Source organism: Pecten maximus, chromosome 11 (genome assembly GCF_902652985.1).
Source record: "Pecten maximus chromosome 11, xPecMax1.1, whole genome shotgun sequence".
NCBI classification, from domain to species: Eukaryota; Metazoa; Mollusca; class Bivalvia; order Pectinida; family Pectinidae; genus Pecten; species Pecten maximus.
The window spans coordinates 30,203,231-30,221,135 of NC_047025.1; the positions used below are offsets into that span (position 1 = coordinate 30,203,231).

At 43.0% G+C, this 17,905-nt stretch overlaps 1 protein-coding gene across 1 annotated transcript; it reads left to right on the forward strand.

Annotated features, from left to right (window-relative positions):
- The first annotated feature begins 3,490 nt into the window (after positions 1-3,490).
- Positions 3,491-4,153, forward strand: LOC117338549 (GATA zinc finger domain-containing protein 10-like). Its single transcript, XM_033899907.1, has one exon. It carries the CDS (start codon positions 3,491-3,493, stop codon positions 4,151-4,153), a length of 663 nt encoding a protein of 220 aa, XP_033755798.1.
- The last annotated feature ends 13,752 nt before the right edge of the window (positions 4,154-17,905 follow it).

Here is a 17,905-nt window from a genome sequence, read left to right on the forward strand (position 1 = left end):
ATTTGGTGAGATATGATGGAAGATTTTGTGTGGTAGATGTGTATTTGTGGGGATATGATGGGAGATTTTGCGTGGTAGGTGTGTATTTGTGGGATATGATGGAAGATTTTGCGTGGTAGATGTGTATTTGGTGAGATATGATGGGAGATTTTGTGTGGTAGATGTGTATTTGGTGAGATATGATGGGAGACTTTGTGTGGTAGATGTGTATTTGTGGGGATATGATGGGAGATTTTGTGTGGTAGATGTGTATTTGTGGGGATATGATGGGATATTTTGCGTGGTAGATGTGTATTTGGTGAGATATGATGGGAGACTTTGTGTGGTAGATGTGTATTTGTGGGGATATGATGGGATATTTTGTGTGGTAGATGTGTATTTGGTGAGATATGATGGGAGACTTTGTGTGGTAAATGTGTATTTGTGGGGATATGATGGGAGACTTTGTGTGGTAGATGTGTATTTGTGGGGATATGATGGGAGACTTTGTGTGGTAGATGTGTATTTGTGGGGATATGATGGGAGATTTTGTGTGGTAGATGTGTATTTGGTGAGATATGTTGGGAGATTTTGTGTGGTAGATGTGTATTTGTGGGGATATGATGGGAGATTTTGTGTGGTAGATGTGTGTTTGGTGAGATATGATGGGAGATTTTGTGTGGTAGATGTGTATTTGGTGAGATCTGATGGGAGATTTTGTGTGGTAGATGTGTATTTGGTGAGATATAATGGGAGATTTTGTGTGGTAGATGTGTATTTGTGGGGATATGATGGGATATTTTGTGTGGTAGATGAGTATTTGGTGAGATATGTTGGGAGATTTTCCGTGGTAGATGTGTATTTGTGGGGATATGATGGGAGATTTTGTGTGGTAGATGTGTATTTGGTGAGATATGATGGGAGACTTTGTGTGGTAGATGTGTATTTGTGGGGATATGATGGGATATTTTGTGTGGTAGATGTGTATTTGTGGGGATATGATGGGAGATTTTGTGTGGTAGATGTGTATTTGGTGAGATATGATGGGAGATTTTGTGTGGTAGATGTGAATTTGTTAGGATATGATGGGAGATTTTGCGTGGTAGATGTGTATTTGGTGAGATATGATGGGAGATTTTGTGTGGTAGATGTGTATTTGTGGAGATATGATGGGAGATTTTGTGTGGTAGATGTGTATTTGTGGGGATATGTTGGGAGATTTTGTGTGGTAGATGTGTATTTGGTGAGATATGATGGGAGGTTTTGTGTGGTAGATGAGTATTTGGTGAGATATGATGGGAGATTTTGTGTGGTAGATGTGTATTTGGTGAGATATGATGGGATATTTTGTGTGGTAGATGTGTATTTGGTGAGATATGATGGGAGATTTTGTGTGGTAGATGTGTATTTGGTGAGATATGATGGGAGATTTTGTGTGGTAGATGTGTATTTGTGGGGATATGATGGGAGATTTTGTTTGGTAGATGTGTATTTGTGGGGATATGATGGGAGATTTTGTGTGGTAGATGTGTATTTGTGGGGATATGATGGGAGATTTTGTGTGGTAGATGTGTATTTGGTGAGATATGATGGGAGATTTTGCGTGGTAGATGTGTATTTGTGGGGATATGATGGGAGACTTTGTGTGGTAGATGAGTATTTTTGGAGATATGATGGGAGATTTTGTGTGGTAGATGTGTATTGGTGGGGATATGATAGGAGATTTTGCGTGGTAGATGTGTATTTGTAGGGATATGATGGGAGACTGCGTGGTAGATGTGTATTCTGTCTTACAGCTTATCACACTTGTCGTTTAATGACACAACACCACTTATTAAATTGTTTCTGTTCACAAGGTTTGGCCAAACACTGAATGTTGTAATGTTTAAACTGTCATGGTGTCTGACATGGCCTGTTTTTATAGGAGGTATTATAAGCGAAACCGACTGTGAACCGGTGCATAATTAGGATTTATACAATGCCGTACCTGTCTGTTTCCCGTCTTGCCTCACTGCTGTGGGACATCGCTTATAACGCGAGATCTCGTATCGTCCCCGAGAGAGCTGTTTTGAAACGTTTTGAACATCGTGTCTCATGCTATCAGATTGCCACCTAAGGAGAATTGATCCGATTATAAGCCCATTGTTGACAGGCCTATATCATACTTTATACGAGAAAATGAATCCGTATGTCATACTGAAAACATTAAATGTAGATTTGTACGTAAAACCCAGAAACTTCAAAAAGTCAAAAAAAACAAAAGAACGGCCAAATGTTCTGAAAGGCATTTTGCTATCCGCCGATAAAATACCATTTAGACTTAACATATTGGACACATCCCCTCACCTCGTCAAATAGAGGGACTTTGAAACGGATTTGTAATGTAAGATTTTTTGTGCTCCAAATGTTGACGAAATCACACCGTTGGGAATAGTACACATAAAATGTGACGTATTCCACACCTTTGTCATTTAAATGTCCGATCAGGTGATAGTACTCACTGGCGTGGTCGCCGATATATTTCTCTAGATTCAGTAGAGTGCAGTTCCATCGCCCATCACCATGTATATCAATAACATGTGTAGACTTGATCAAACATAAACCCTTTCTGATAACCAAGCCTCGCTGTCAGCTTTGCTTTTAAATCCTTTGATGGACAAAATCATATCTACAAATGTTCCATACAAAACAAAATGAAAAAATAAACAGAGCGTTTGTTTTTTGCCTTTGATCTTGATATTGGATTACATATGATTTACCAAGCAATGGGTGCAAATAGATTAGATTGTAATCTGTTAAAAATCTAGTGTGTCATATTCATAATTAAAACGATTACGAAACGAAAATATCACAGAATGGGACAGGGTTACACTGTTGGACCATGGCATTCCGGTAACGGTGCCAAAGGAGATACAATATGTATTTGCAAGTTAGGCGCTACGAAAAGTAGTCATTCCGAAACAACCCAGAAAATGGGTATCCCGTTTGTTGGAAAGTGTGCTACAAAATAATTGTAGTTGTGTTCCTATACAGGTCATAAAAGATAATTCTGGATTCTACAGCAGGAGGTCCCCCTTGTAGCAAACAACAGTTATATTTTCTTTCTTCCTCTGTAAACATGAGTTCTTTGACGATGAGGAGCAAACGGGTTTTTGGTCAAAGCATAAAACATTTTCTCCGGACATCAAAGGTTGTCACCGCTGAAGGAAATTAAAATTTCCTGATTACATTAAACTAAGTGTACGTTTAAGATTGTCTATATTCCTAATCAAGTTCCACGTAGCGCTGACTTCTGAAAATTGTGAAATTACATCAAAACACATGTAGATGAAAATCCCTGGCCTATGTTTATCGTCAGGTTGAGGTATAATAGTAGTGTTCTTAGATCGTAAACGACACTACTATTATACCTCTCAGGTTGGCATGATAGCATGGAAATGAGGCTACCATATAAGACTTCTTTATCCCATAATGCAGTGCGAAAGCTTAACGAAAATGACCGAACGGAAACATGTCAAAAAAAAACAAAAAACAAACAAACAAACAACAACAGCAACAGCGCCCACCACAAAAAATACAACAACAAATAACGAATGGCAACAGAGCCCACCACAAAAATATACCACAACAAAACAACGGCAACAGAACCCACCACAAAAAAAAACAACCAACGGCAACAGAGCCCACCACAAAAAAATACAACAACAAAACAACAGCAACAGCGCCCACCACAAAAAATACAACAACAAAACAACAGCAACGGAGCCCACCACAAAAAATACAACAACAAAACAACGAACGGCAACAGAGCCCACCACAAAAAATACAACAAAACAACAGCAACAGAGCCCACCACAAAAAATACAGAACAACAACCAAACAACGGCAGCAGAACCCACCACAAGAAAATACAACAACAAACAACCGCAACAGAGCCAATCACAAAACAAATACAACAACCAAACAACAGCAGCAGAACCCACCACAAAACATACAACAACCAAACAATGGCAGCAGAACCCACCACAAGAAAATACAACAACAAACAACCGCAACAGAGCCCATCACAAACAAAATACAACAAGCAAACAACGGCAACAGAACCCACCACAAAAATACAACAACCAACGGCAACAGAGCCCATCACTTTTTGTACGCCATGCCCGGAACTTGACTGTTTCCTATACTCGCACTGTGAATTATATTTTTATCTCAATAACGGTATAAGGGGAGAAGGTCAAATGTTCTGCATTGGCAGTAAACATTTGATCTTAGATAAAGCCGTTGTTGTTAGGCAATATAAAGTTCATAGTCCTGTAAACCGGCCCGGGACCGGCGTACACAATTTACCCAAACCATTGACATGTAGCGGTGTTTCCACGGAATCATGTCACTCTCTCATATAGTTTCCGTCCCGGTGTATCTATAGGAAACCATTTAAAACCATTTTCCTAGTCAAGCTAGGCACCAGACTGTCAAAAAATCACTATTAAAGTAAGAATGGAGACAAAAACGATCAAATCCTTTGCTTCTTTTTTTACTTTTCCGATATCTACTTTCATGGGTGATGATCACCTTTAACGAGACATGAATATAGATCTTTATCTCCGGACCTTGACGTGACAGGAGTGTGGATCTATACCTCCGGACCTTGACGTGACAGGAGTGTGGATCTATATCTCCGGACATTGACGTGACAGGAGTGTTGATCTTTATCTCCGGACCTTGACGTGACAGGAGTGTGGATCTATATCTCTGGACCTTGACGTGACAGGAGTGTGGATCTTTATCTCTGGACCTTGACGTGACAGGAGTGTGGATCTTTATCTCTGGACCTTGACGTGACAGGAGTGTGGATCTATATCTCCGGACCTTGACGTAACAGGAGTGTGGATCTATATCCGGACCTTGACGTGACAGAAGTGTGGATCTTTATCTCCGGACCTTGACGTGACAGGAGTGTGGATCGATATATCTGGATCTTGACGTGACATGAGTGTGGATCTATATTTCCGGACGTTGACGTGACAGGAGTGTGGATCTTTATCTCTGGACCTTGACGTGACAAGAGTGTGGATCTACATCCGGACCTTGACGTGACATGAATATAGATCTATATCTCTGGACCTTGACGTGACAGGAGTGTGGATCTATATTTCCGGACATTGACGTGACAGGAGTGTGGATCTATATTTCCGGACCTTGACGTGACAGGAGTGTGGATCTTTATCTCTGGACCTTGACGTGACAAGAGTGTGGATCTATGTCCGGACCTTGACGTGACATGAATATAGATCTATATCTCTGGACCTTGACGTGACAGGAGTGTGGATCTATATTTCCGGGCATTGACGTGACAGGAGTGTGGATCTATATCTCTGGACCTTGACGTGACAGAAGTGTTGATCTATATCTCCGGACCTTGACGTGACAGGAATGTGGATCTTTATCTCTGGACCTTGACGTGACAGGAGTGTGGATCTATATCTCCGGACCTTGACGTGACAGGAGTGTGGATCTATATCTCCGGACCTTGACGTGACAGGAGTGTGGATCTTTATCTCTTGACCTTGACGAGACAGGAGTGTGGATCTATATTTCTGGACCTTGACGTGACAGGAGAGTGGATCTATATCTCCGGACCTTGACGTCACAGGAGTGTGGATCTTTATCTCTGGACCGTGACGTGGCAGGAGTTTGGATCTTTATCTCTGGACCGTGACGTAACAGGAGTGTGGATCTATATCTCTGGACCTTGACGTGACAGGAGTGTGGATCTATATCTCCGGACCTTGACGTCACAGGAGTGTGGATCTATACCTCCGGACCTTGACGTGGCAGGAGTGTGGATCTATATTTCCGGACCTTGACGTGACAGGAATGTTGATCTATATCTCTGGACCTTGACGTGACTGGAGTGTGGATCTATATATCCGGACCTTGACGTGACAGGAGTGTGGATATTTATCTCTTGACCTTGACGTGACAGAAGTGTGGATCTTTATCTCCGGACTTTGACGTGACAGGAGTGTGGATCTATACCTCCGGACCTTGACGTGACAGGATTGTGGATCTATATGTCCGGGCCTTGACGTGACAGGAGTGTGGATCTTTATCTCTGGACCGTGACGTGACAAGAGTGTGGATCTATATCCGGACCTTGACGTGACATGAATATAGATCTATATCTCTGGACCTTGACGTGACAGGAGTGTGGATCTATTTTTCCGGACCTTGACTTGACAGGAGTGTGGATCTTTATCTCCGGACCTTTGACGTGACAGGAGTGTGGATCTATACCTCCGGACCTTGACGTGACAGGAGTGTGGATCTATATTTCCGGACCTTGACGTGACAGGAGTGTGGATCTATATTTCCGGACCTTGACGTGACAGGAGTGTAGATCTATATTTCCTGACCTTGACGTTACAGGGGTGTGGATCTATACCTTCGGACCTTGACGTGACCGGAGTGTGGATCTATATATCCGGACCTTGACGTGACAGGAGTGTGGATCTATATCTCCGGACCTTGACGTGACAGGAGTGTGGATCTATATCTCTGGACCTTGACGTGACAGGAGTGTGGATCTATATCTCTGGACCTTGACGTGACAGGAGTGTGGATCTATATCTCCGGACCTTGACGTGACAGGAGTGTGGATCTATACCTCCGGACCTTGACGTGGCAGGAGTGTGGATCTATATTTCCGGACCTTGACGTGACAGGAATGTTGATCTATATCTCTGGACCTTGACGTGACTGGAGTGTGGATCTATATATCCGGACCTTGACGTGACAGGAGTGTGGATATTTATCTCTTGACCTTGACGTGACAGAAGTGTGGATCTTTATCTCCGGACTTTGACGTGACAGGAGTGTGGATCTATACTTCCGGACCTTGACGTGACAGGATTGTGGATCTATATCTCCGGGCCTTGACGTGACAGGAGTGTGGATCTATACCTCCGGACCTTGACGTGACAGGAGTGTGGATCTATATCTCCGGACCTTGACGTGACAGGAGTGTTGATCTTTATCTCCGGACCTTGACGTGACAGGAGTGTGGATCTATATCTCTGGACCTTGACGTGACAGGAGTGTGGATCTATATCTCCGGACCTTGACGTCACAGGAGTGTGGATCTTTATCTCCGGACCTTGACGTGACAGAAGTGTGGATCTTTATCTCCGGACCTTGACGTGACAGGAGTGTGGATCGATATATCTGGATCTTGACGTGACATGAGTGTGGATCTATATTTCCGGACCTTGACGTGACAGGAGTGTGGATCTTTATCTCTGGACCGTGACGTGACAAGAGTGTGGATCTATATCCGGACCTTGACGTGACATGAATATAGATCTATATCTCTGGACCTTGACGTGACAGGAGTGTGGATCTATTTTTCCGGACCTTGACTTGACAGGAGTGTGGATCTTTATCTCCGGACTTTGACGTGACAGGAGTGTGGATCTATACCTCCGGACCTTGACGTGACAGGAGTGTGGATCTATATTTCCGGACCTTGACGTGACAGGAGTGTGGATCTATATTTCCGGACCTTGACGTGACAGGAGTGTAGATCTATATTTCCGGACCTTGACGTTACAGGGGTGTGGATCTATACCTTCGGACCTTGACGTGACCGGAGTGTGGATCTATATATCCGGACCTTGACGTGACAGGAGTGTGGATCTATATCTCCGGACCTTGACGTGACAGGAGTGTGGATCTATATCTCTGGATCTTGACGTGACAGGAGTGTGGATCTTTATCTCTGGACCGTGACGTAACAGGAGTGTGGATCTATATCTCTGGACCTTGACGTGACAGGAGTGTGGATCTATATCTCCGGACCTTGACGTGACAGGAGTGTGGATCTATACCTCCGGACCTTGACGTGGCAGGAGTGTGGATCTATATTTCCGGACCTTGACGTGACAGGAATGTTGATCTATATCTCTGGACCTTGACGTGACTGGAGTGTGGATCTATATATCCGGACCTTGACGTGACAGGAGTGTGGATATTTATCCCTTGACCTTGACGTGACAGAAGTGTGGATCTTTATCTCCGGACTTTGACGTGACAGGAGTGTGGATCTATACTTCCGGACCTTGACGTGACAGGATTGTGGATCTATATCTCCGGGCCTTGACGTGACAGGAGTGTGGATCTATACCTCCGGACCTTGACGTGACAGGAGTGTGGATCTATATCTCCGGACATTGACGTGACAGGAGTGTTGATCTTTATCTCCGGACCTTGACGTGACAGGAGTGTGGATCTATATCTCTGGACCTTGACGTGACAGGAGTGTGGATCTTTATCTCTGGACCTTGACGTGACAGGAGTGTGGATCTTTATCTCTGGACCTTGACGTGACAGAAGTGTGGATCTTTATCTCCGGACCTTGACGTGACAGAAGTGTGGATCTTTATCTCCGGACCTTGACGTGACAGGAGTGTGGATCGATATATCTGGATCTTGACGTGACATGAGTGTGGATCTATATTTCCGGACGTTGACGTGACAGGAGTGTGGATCTTTATCTCTGGACCTTGACGTGACAAGAGTGTGGATCTACATCCGGACCTTGACGTGACATGAATATAGATCTATATCTCTGGACCTTGACGTGACAGGAGTGTGGATCTATATTTCCGGACATTGACGTGACAGGAGTGTGGATCTATATTTCCGGACCTTGACGTGACAGGAGTGTGGATCTTTATCTCTGGACCTTGACGTGACAAGAGTGTGGATCTATATCCGGACCTTGACGTGACATGAATATAGATCTATATCTCTGGACCTTGACGTGACAGGAGTGTGGATCTATATTTCCGGACATTGACGTGACAGGAGTGTGGATCTATATCTCTGGACCTTGACGTGACAGAAGTGTTGATCTATATCTCCGGACCTTGACGTGACAGGAATGTGGATCTTTATCTCTGGACCTTGACGTGACAGGAGTGTGGATCTATATCTCCGGACCTTGACGTGACAGGAGTGTGGATCTATATCTCCGGACCTTGACGTGACAGGAGTGTGGATCTTTATCTCTTGACCTTGACGAGACAGGAGTGTGGATCTATATTTCTGGACCTTGACGTGACAGGAGAGTGGATCTATATCTCCGGACCTTGACGTCACAGGAGTGTAGATCTATATTTCCGGACCTTGACGTTACAGGGGTGTGGATCTATACCTTCGGACCTTGACGTGACCGGAGTGTGGATCTATATATCCGGACCTTGACGTGACAGGAGTGTGGATCTATATCTCCGGACCTTGACGTGACAGGAGTGTGGATCTATATCTCTGGATCTTGACGTGACAGGAGTGTGGATCTTTATCTCTGGACCGTGACGTAACAGGAGTGTGGATCTATATCTCTGGACCTTGACGTGACAGGAGTGTGGATCTATATCTCCGGACCTTGACGTGACAGGAGTGTGGATCTATACCTCCGGACCTTGACGTGGCAGGAGTGTGGATCTATATTTCCGGACCTTGACGTGACAGGAATGTTGATCTATATCTCTGGACCTTGACGTGACTGGAGTGTGGATCTGTATATCCGGACCTTGACGTGACAGGAGTGTGGATATTTATCTCTTGACCTTGACGTGACAGATATGTGGATCTTTATCTCCGGACTTTGACGTGACAGGAGTGTGGATCTATACCTCCGGACCTTGACGTGACAGGATTGTGGATCTATATCTCCGGGCCTTGACGTGACAGGAGTGTGGATCTTTATCTCTGGACCGTGACGTGACAAGAGTGTGGATCTATATCCGGACCTTGACGTGACATGAATATAGATCTATATCTCTGGACCTTGACGTGACAGGAGTGTGGATATATTTTTCCGGACCTTGACTTGACAGGAGTGTGGATCTATATCTCCGGACCTTGACGTGACAGGAGTGTGGATCTATATCTCCGGACCTTGACGTGACAGGAGTGTGGATCTTTATATCCGGACCTTGAAGTGACAGTAGTGTAGATCTTTATCTCTGGACCTTGACGTGACAGGAGTGTTGATCTATATCTCCGGACCTTGACGTGACAGGAGTGTGGATCTATATCTCCGGACCTTGACGTGACAGGAGTGTGGATCTTTATATCCGGACCTTGAAGTGACAGTAGTGTAGATCTATACCTCCGGACCTTGACGTGACAGGAGTGTGGATCTATATCTCTGGATCTTGACGTGACAGGAGAGTTGATCTATATATCCGGACATTGACGGGACAGGAGTGTGGATCTTCATCTCTGGACTCTGACGTGACAGGAGTGTGGATCTATATGTCCGGACCTTGACGTGACAGGAGTGTGGATCTATATTTCCGGACCTTGACGTGACAGAAGTGTGGATCTATATCTCTGGACCTGGACGTGACCGGAGTGTGGATCTATATTTCTGGACCTTGACGTGACAGGAGAGTGGATCTATATCTCCGGACCTTGACGTCACAGGAGTGTGGATCTTTATCTCTGGACCGTGACGTGGCAGGAGTGTGGATCTATATTTCCGGACCTTGACGTGACAGGAATGTTGATCTATATCTCCGGACCTTGACGTGACTGGAGTGTGGATCTATATATCCGGACCTTGACGTGACAGGAGTGTGGATATTTATCTCTTGACCTTGACGTGACTGGAGTGTGGATCTATATATCCGGACCTTGACGTGACAGGAGTGTGGATATTTATCTCTTGACCTTGACGTGACAGAAGTGTGGATCTTTATCTCCGGACTTTGACGTGACAGGAGTGTGGATCTATACCTCCGGACCTTGACGTGACAGGATTGTGGATCTATATCTCCGGGCCTTGACGTGACAGGAGTGTGGATCTTTATCTCTGGACCGTGACGTGACAAGAGTGTGGATCTATATCCGGACCTTGACGTGACATGAATATAGATCTATATCTCTGGACCTTGACGTGACAGGAGTGTGGATCTATTTTTCCGGACCTTGACTTGACAGGAGTGTGGATCTATATCTCCGGACCTTGACGTGACAGGAGTGTGGATCTATATCTCCGGACCTTGACGTGACAGGAGTGTGGATCTTTATATCCGGACCTTGAAGTGACAGTAGTGTAGATCTTTATCTCTGGACCTTGACGTGACAGGAGTGCGGATCTATATCTCTGGATCTTGACGTGACAGGAGAGTTGATCTATATATCCGGACATTGACGGGACAGGAGTGTGGATCTTTATCTCTGGACTCTGACGTGACAGGAGTGTGGATCTATATGTCCGGACCTTGACGTGACAGGAGTGTGGATCTATATTTCCGGACCTTGACGTGACAGAAGTGTGGATCTATATCTCTGGACTTTGACGTGACAAGACTGTGGATCTATATTTCCGGACCTTGACGTGGCAGGAGTGTGGATCTATATTTTCGGACCTTGACGTGACAGGAGTCTGGATCTATATCTCCGGACCTTGACGTCACAGGAGTGTGGATCTATACCTCCGGACCTTGACGTGGCAGGAGTGTGGATCTATATTTCCGGACCTTGACGTGACAGGAATGTGGATCTATATCTCTGGATCTTGACGTGACAGGAGTGTGGATCTATATATCCGGACCTTGACGTGACAGGAGTGTGGATCTTTATCTCTGGACCTTGACGTGACAGGAGTGTGGATCTATATTTCTGGACCTTGGCGTGACAGGAGTGTGGATCTATATTTCTGGACCTTGACGTGGCAGGAGTGTGGATCTTTATCTCTGGACCTTGACGTGACAGGAGTGTGGATCTATATTTCCTGACCTTGACGTGACAGGAGTGTGGATATATATTTCTGGACCTTGACGTGACCGGAGTGTGGATCTATATCTCCGGACCTTGACGTGACAGGAGTGTGGATCTATATCTCCGGACCATGACGTGACAGGAGTGTGGATCTTTATCTCCGGACCTTGACGTGACAGCAGTGTAGATCTATATCTCTGGACCTTGACGTGACAGGAGTGTGGATCTTTATCTCCAGACCTTGACGTGACAGGAGTGTAGATCTATATCCGGACCTTGACATGACAGGAGTGTGGATCTATATCCGGACCATGACGTGACAGGAGTGTGGATCTTTATCTCCGGACCTTGACGTGACAGCAGTGTAGATCTATATCTCTGGACCTTGACGTGACAGGAGTGTGGATCTTTATCTCCAGACCTTGACGTGACAGGAGTGTAGATCTATATCCGGACCTTGACATGACAGGAGTGTGGATCTATATCCGGACCTTGACGTGACAGGAGTGTGGATCTTTATCTCCAGACCTTGACGTGACAGGAGTGTAGATCTATATCCGGACCTTGACATGACAGGAGTGTGGATCTATATCCGGACCTTGACGTGACAGGAGTGTGGATCATTATCTCCGGACCTCGACGTGACAGAATTGTGGATCTATATTTCCAGACCTTGACGTGACAGGAGTGTGGATCTATATTTCCGGACCTTGACGTGACAGGAGTGTGGATCTATATTTCCGGACCTTGACGTGACAGGAGTGTGGATCTATATCTCCGGACCTTGACGTGACAGGAGTGTGGATCTATATCTCCGGACCTTGACGTGACAGGAGTGTGGATCTATCTCTCCGGACCTTGACGTGACAGGAGTGTGGATCTTTATCTCTGGACCTTGACGTGACAGGAGTGTGGATCTATATCTCCGGACCTTGACGTGACAGGAGTGTGGATCTATCTCTCCGGACCTTGACGTGACAGGAGTGTGGATCTTTATCTCTGGACCTTGACGTCACAGGAGTGTGGATCTATATTTCCGGACCTTGACGTCACAGGAGTGTGGATCTATATCTCTGGACCTTGACGTGACAGGAGTGTGGATCTATACCTTCGGACCTTGACGTGACAGGAGTGTGGATCTTTATCTCTTGACCTTGACGTGACAGAAGTGTGGATCTATATCTCTGGACCTTGACGTGACAGGAGTGTGGATCTATACCTTCGGACCTTGACGTGACAAGAGTGTGGATCTATATCTCCGGACCTTGACGTCACAGAAGTGTGGATCTATATCTCCGGACCTTGACGTGATAGGAGTGTGGATCTATATCTCCGGACCTTGACGTCACAGAAGTGTGGATCTATATCTCCGGACCTTGACGTGACAGGAGTGTGGATCTTTATCTCCGGACCTTGACGTCACAGGAGTGTGGATCTATATTTCCGGACCTTGACGTCACAGGAGTGTGGATCTATATTTCCGGACCTTGACGTGACAAGAGTGTGAATCTTCTTTCGTTTTATTTTTTTCTGTGATAAGCCATACCGGTAAACGTAATTTTTTCGTCCGTTTTGAAATTAAAATTATTGTCGGCAATTTAGATTTGAATATGTATAGTCTGTAATCAGCTGTTGGGGAGGAGGAAACAGAGATATGATGGAAAGTGTTTCATCACTCGTTAATGATTCGTAAACTGTAAACTGTATTTATATTACAACAATTACGATTGTTTATCAACTTAATTTATCAACCGGAGTACCCGGGGAAAATCCATTTGGTCGGGTAGGTGACCCCATATCTTTCCACGTCCGCCTAGGTGAAAGAAAGAAAAGTATGTTACCAGGTGTGCCATCCGTCCTAACTATGATTAGCATACAAGAACACACAAACATATATCTTTAGATATCTTTGTAGAGTGAATTATCGTGCAATGTTTTAACTTATAAAATGTTTGAAAATTTTAATTTTGTCCACTATGGGTTTTTCATTGTGAAATAGAAAATTATTCGAGTATCCACGCATTGTGTCCTATTAATGAATGTATTGTAGCCTTTCCTCACTGTATTGTTTACACAAGGGTAAAAAATATGTTCAGTTTTAATCACTTCCTATCAACAAAAAATAAATAAATAGATAAATAAATAAATAAATAGATAAAATACAATCTGATTGATAGTGATTCCATTGGGAACGATTCATTATTGTATATTAAGGCCGAGGTTCAAACAGATGCTTTTGACCAGAAGTGATGACCTTGTTTTTTTGTTGTTTTTTGTTGTTTTTTTTTTTTTTTTTTTGATAATTGCTAGATTCATCCCCTAATTTTCGTATTTCCCCCTGCTATTTGTTCTGCTATTAATATACCCTGTTATATTAGCTAAATAAATACTTTACCTTAACAACTAATATTATCAATTCTGTCATTACCGACATACAATGTACCAATATCTTTGTTTTATCTCTTGTCAGTACGACTGATTCACTGTTACCCACGGGTGATGGGTATATCGATTCCGAATCAATATTTTAGAATTTAAAAGAAACTGGAATTTGTAATTAAAATTTTCAGTTAACTTTTAAATTACAGTTTTCATATCCGTTTAAAATACAAAATAATTTGACATTATTTTTACTTATTCGAGAATACAGTCCCCAGTGTAGGTATCACAGATTCTTTGTCTCCGGTTTCCATGGTCACAACTAATAACTTCTATTTGTTCTAGACGATTTAAAACACCATCAATGTAAAGTTTTCTTATAAATATTTCATTTGCAATGTTTTACTTCAGCTAAGACATATAAAGCGAATCTCATTAAAATTTAATGTAAGGTTCCGGCGCGACAAATGCGTGAGCAATATGTCTATATTGGACATTTCCCGTACGTATACATGTATATATATATATATATTGAAAGCGAAGAGAGAGATGCGAAATGAGAAAAAAAATACATACAAATTTTATATAGTCAGACAAACCATTCTCGATCTCAAACCGCATACGTAACGATTCTGATGGAGATTGCATTATGAAACAGTCGCTGGAATCCCACATTGCTCTTGAGCAAACAAATTATTCATAAAGAAACACGATTTTATTTATACAAGAAACCCCTTGAGAATTTTGTGAGCATCAAAAATGAAACTTTGCACACTTATGCAATAAAAGAAGATTTCTTGTAGTCTCCATATGGTAATTTTATCCGTGAATCATATGAAATTCGGTCCGATCGATAGTCTTCTCACGACTGCTAGTTCTAATGAGATTTTGACTGATATTCCTCCAGTCAATATCAGCATATCGACATTCATATCTCGTGCGCGCGTGCAGAGAGTCGCCCGTCTACACAAGTGATGTGATGGGCAAATTGTCATGATTATTGTTAATAAACATAAAAAGATTGACCCCGGGTCGCTCATAACGTACAAAGCAGTTATTAACAGCATCACCGGGGTCAGTGGGCAATGAGGATACGAATCGGAACATATTGATCCACTCTGTCGTTAGATATGTCTAGTTGTCGGAATCTCGGCAATAATCTGACAAATTTATAGCGGGTCTTCCATCACAAACATGCTGGGTGTGAAAATAATTATAGTTTCATCGTCTCATATAGCGTCATCGCATTTGTTTCATCTGTTCACGCGCCTGTCATATCAAGTGTAATTGTACCTACTTTGGATTATCTCCCCTGTAACACTAAAACGCTTCATCCACCATGGCCAACTCGGGATGGAACAAAACTAACGCACATTGTGTTTTTTTGTTTGTTTTTTTAAATGAATATTAAATCATATAATCTTGTACAATATCAAATTAAAATTTCCATTCTCCATATAAAGGAACTGAAATAATTGTAGCTGATAATGAAAATATAAGCGTCTCTTTTTAAAGTTTGTGCTTCCTGCCCTGATGGCCTTATGATTACTGTGATGTCACGAAGCCTTTTATTCTATGATTATTTAAAGCTACCAGCTAACTGAGATCTACTCTGATCAAGTGATTATCATGTATGGTGGTTGTCGTGTGGAAAAAGAAAAAGATTTTACATTTTACATGAATTAATCCGACAACTTTCTTCACAAGCTAGCGTGTATTCTACAACTATAAGCTGTAAATCGTTTTTTATCGCCGGGTCATCATGGGTACATCAGCCTTGGACAGCTGAACAGATGCTATCATCATAATGGACAGGCTATAATGCAATATCATTCTAAGAAAACATTCCGATCGGAGTTTTACAGAAAAGGTGCGCTCAGGGTCAGTATAGACATGAGGCCAGAAATCACATGCAGGTAACCATTCCAATCAATGACGTGCCTCGGAACACCGGGTCGGTAACTTAACCTTTCTTATCAACAAATTCCATCAGGGGCTAATGAGTGTGTCCCGTCACCGATCACGTGACTCAGTCAGCGTCCGTATCTATGCACCTGAATTGGTCAAAAAGTCATAAATGGATCAAAGAGCAAGCCAGTGATCGCAACATTAATTAGTAATTTGCATGGACGATGTATTTTTATTTCAATTGGTGTATCAATATCGAATGTTTCTTTAGACACAAAGTGAGAATCGCCTGCATAAAACATGGGTCGAGTGTGAATTTATTCGTATTTAAACGAAGTTTATGGAGTATTTATGTACTACAGAAAAGGCCGCCCACTTCGCCTCTACTTTATCACTCTCATTAGTTCAAACAAGAGTCTACGACTCTCCTACCGCCACGTGGACTGTAGGTCTGATCCATTAGGGTGAATAAATACAGGGCAACATAACTAGGGAATCGTACCTCAGATAAATAAGGGAAATATAACTACGGGGACGTACGTCAGATAAATAAGGGGAAATATAACTACGGGGACGTACGTCAGATAAATAAGGGGAAATATAACTACGTGGACGTACGTCAGATAAATAAGGGGAAATATAACTATGGGGACGTACGTCAGATAAATAAGGGGAAATATAACTACGGGGACGTACGTCAGATAAATAAGGGGAAATATAACTACGGGGACGTACGTCAGATAAATAAGGGGAAATATAACTACGGGGATGTACGTCAGATAAATAAGAGAAATATAACTACGGGGACGTACGTCAGATAAATAAGGGGAAACATAACTACGGTGACGTACGTCAGATAAATAAGGGGATAAATAACTACGGGGACATACGTCAGATAAATAAGGGGAAATATAACTACGGGGACGTACGTCAGATAAATAAGGGGAAACATAACTACGGGGACGTACGTCAGATAAATAAGGGGAAATATAACTACGGGGACGTACGTCAGATAAATAAGGGGAAATATAACTACGGGGACGTACGTCAGATAAATAAGGGGAAATATAACTACGGGGACGTACGTCAGATAAATAAGGGGAAATATAACTACGGGGATGTACGTCAGATAAATAAGAGAAATATAACTACGGGGACGTACGTCAGATAAATAAGGGGATAAATAACTGCGGAGACGTACGTCAGATAAATAAGGGGATAAATAACTACGGGGACATACGTCAGATAAATAAGGGGAAATATAACTACGGGGACGTACGTCAGATAAATAAGGGGAAATATAACTACGGGGACGTACGTCAGATAAATAAGGGGAAATATAACTACGGGGACGTACGTCAGATAAATAAGGGGAAATATAACTACGGGGACGTACGTCAGATAAATAAGGGGAAATATAACTAGGGGGACGTACGTCAGATAAATAAGGGGAAATATAACTACGGGGACGTACGTCAGATAAATAAGGGGAAATATAACTACGGGGACGTACGTCAGATAAATAAGGGGAAATATAACTACGGGGACGTACGTCAGATAAATCAGGGGAAATATAACTACGCGGACGTACGTCAGATAAATAAGGGGAAACATAACTACGGGGACGTACGTCAGATAAATAAGGGGAAATATAACTACGGGGACGTACGTCAGATAAATAAGGGGAAATATAACTACGGGGACGTACGTCAGATAAATAAGGGGAAATATAACTACGGGGACGTACGTCAGATAAATAAGGGGAAATATAACTACGGGGATGTACGTCAGATAAATAAGAGAAATATAACTACGGGGACGTACGTCAGATAAATAAGGGGAAACA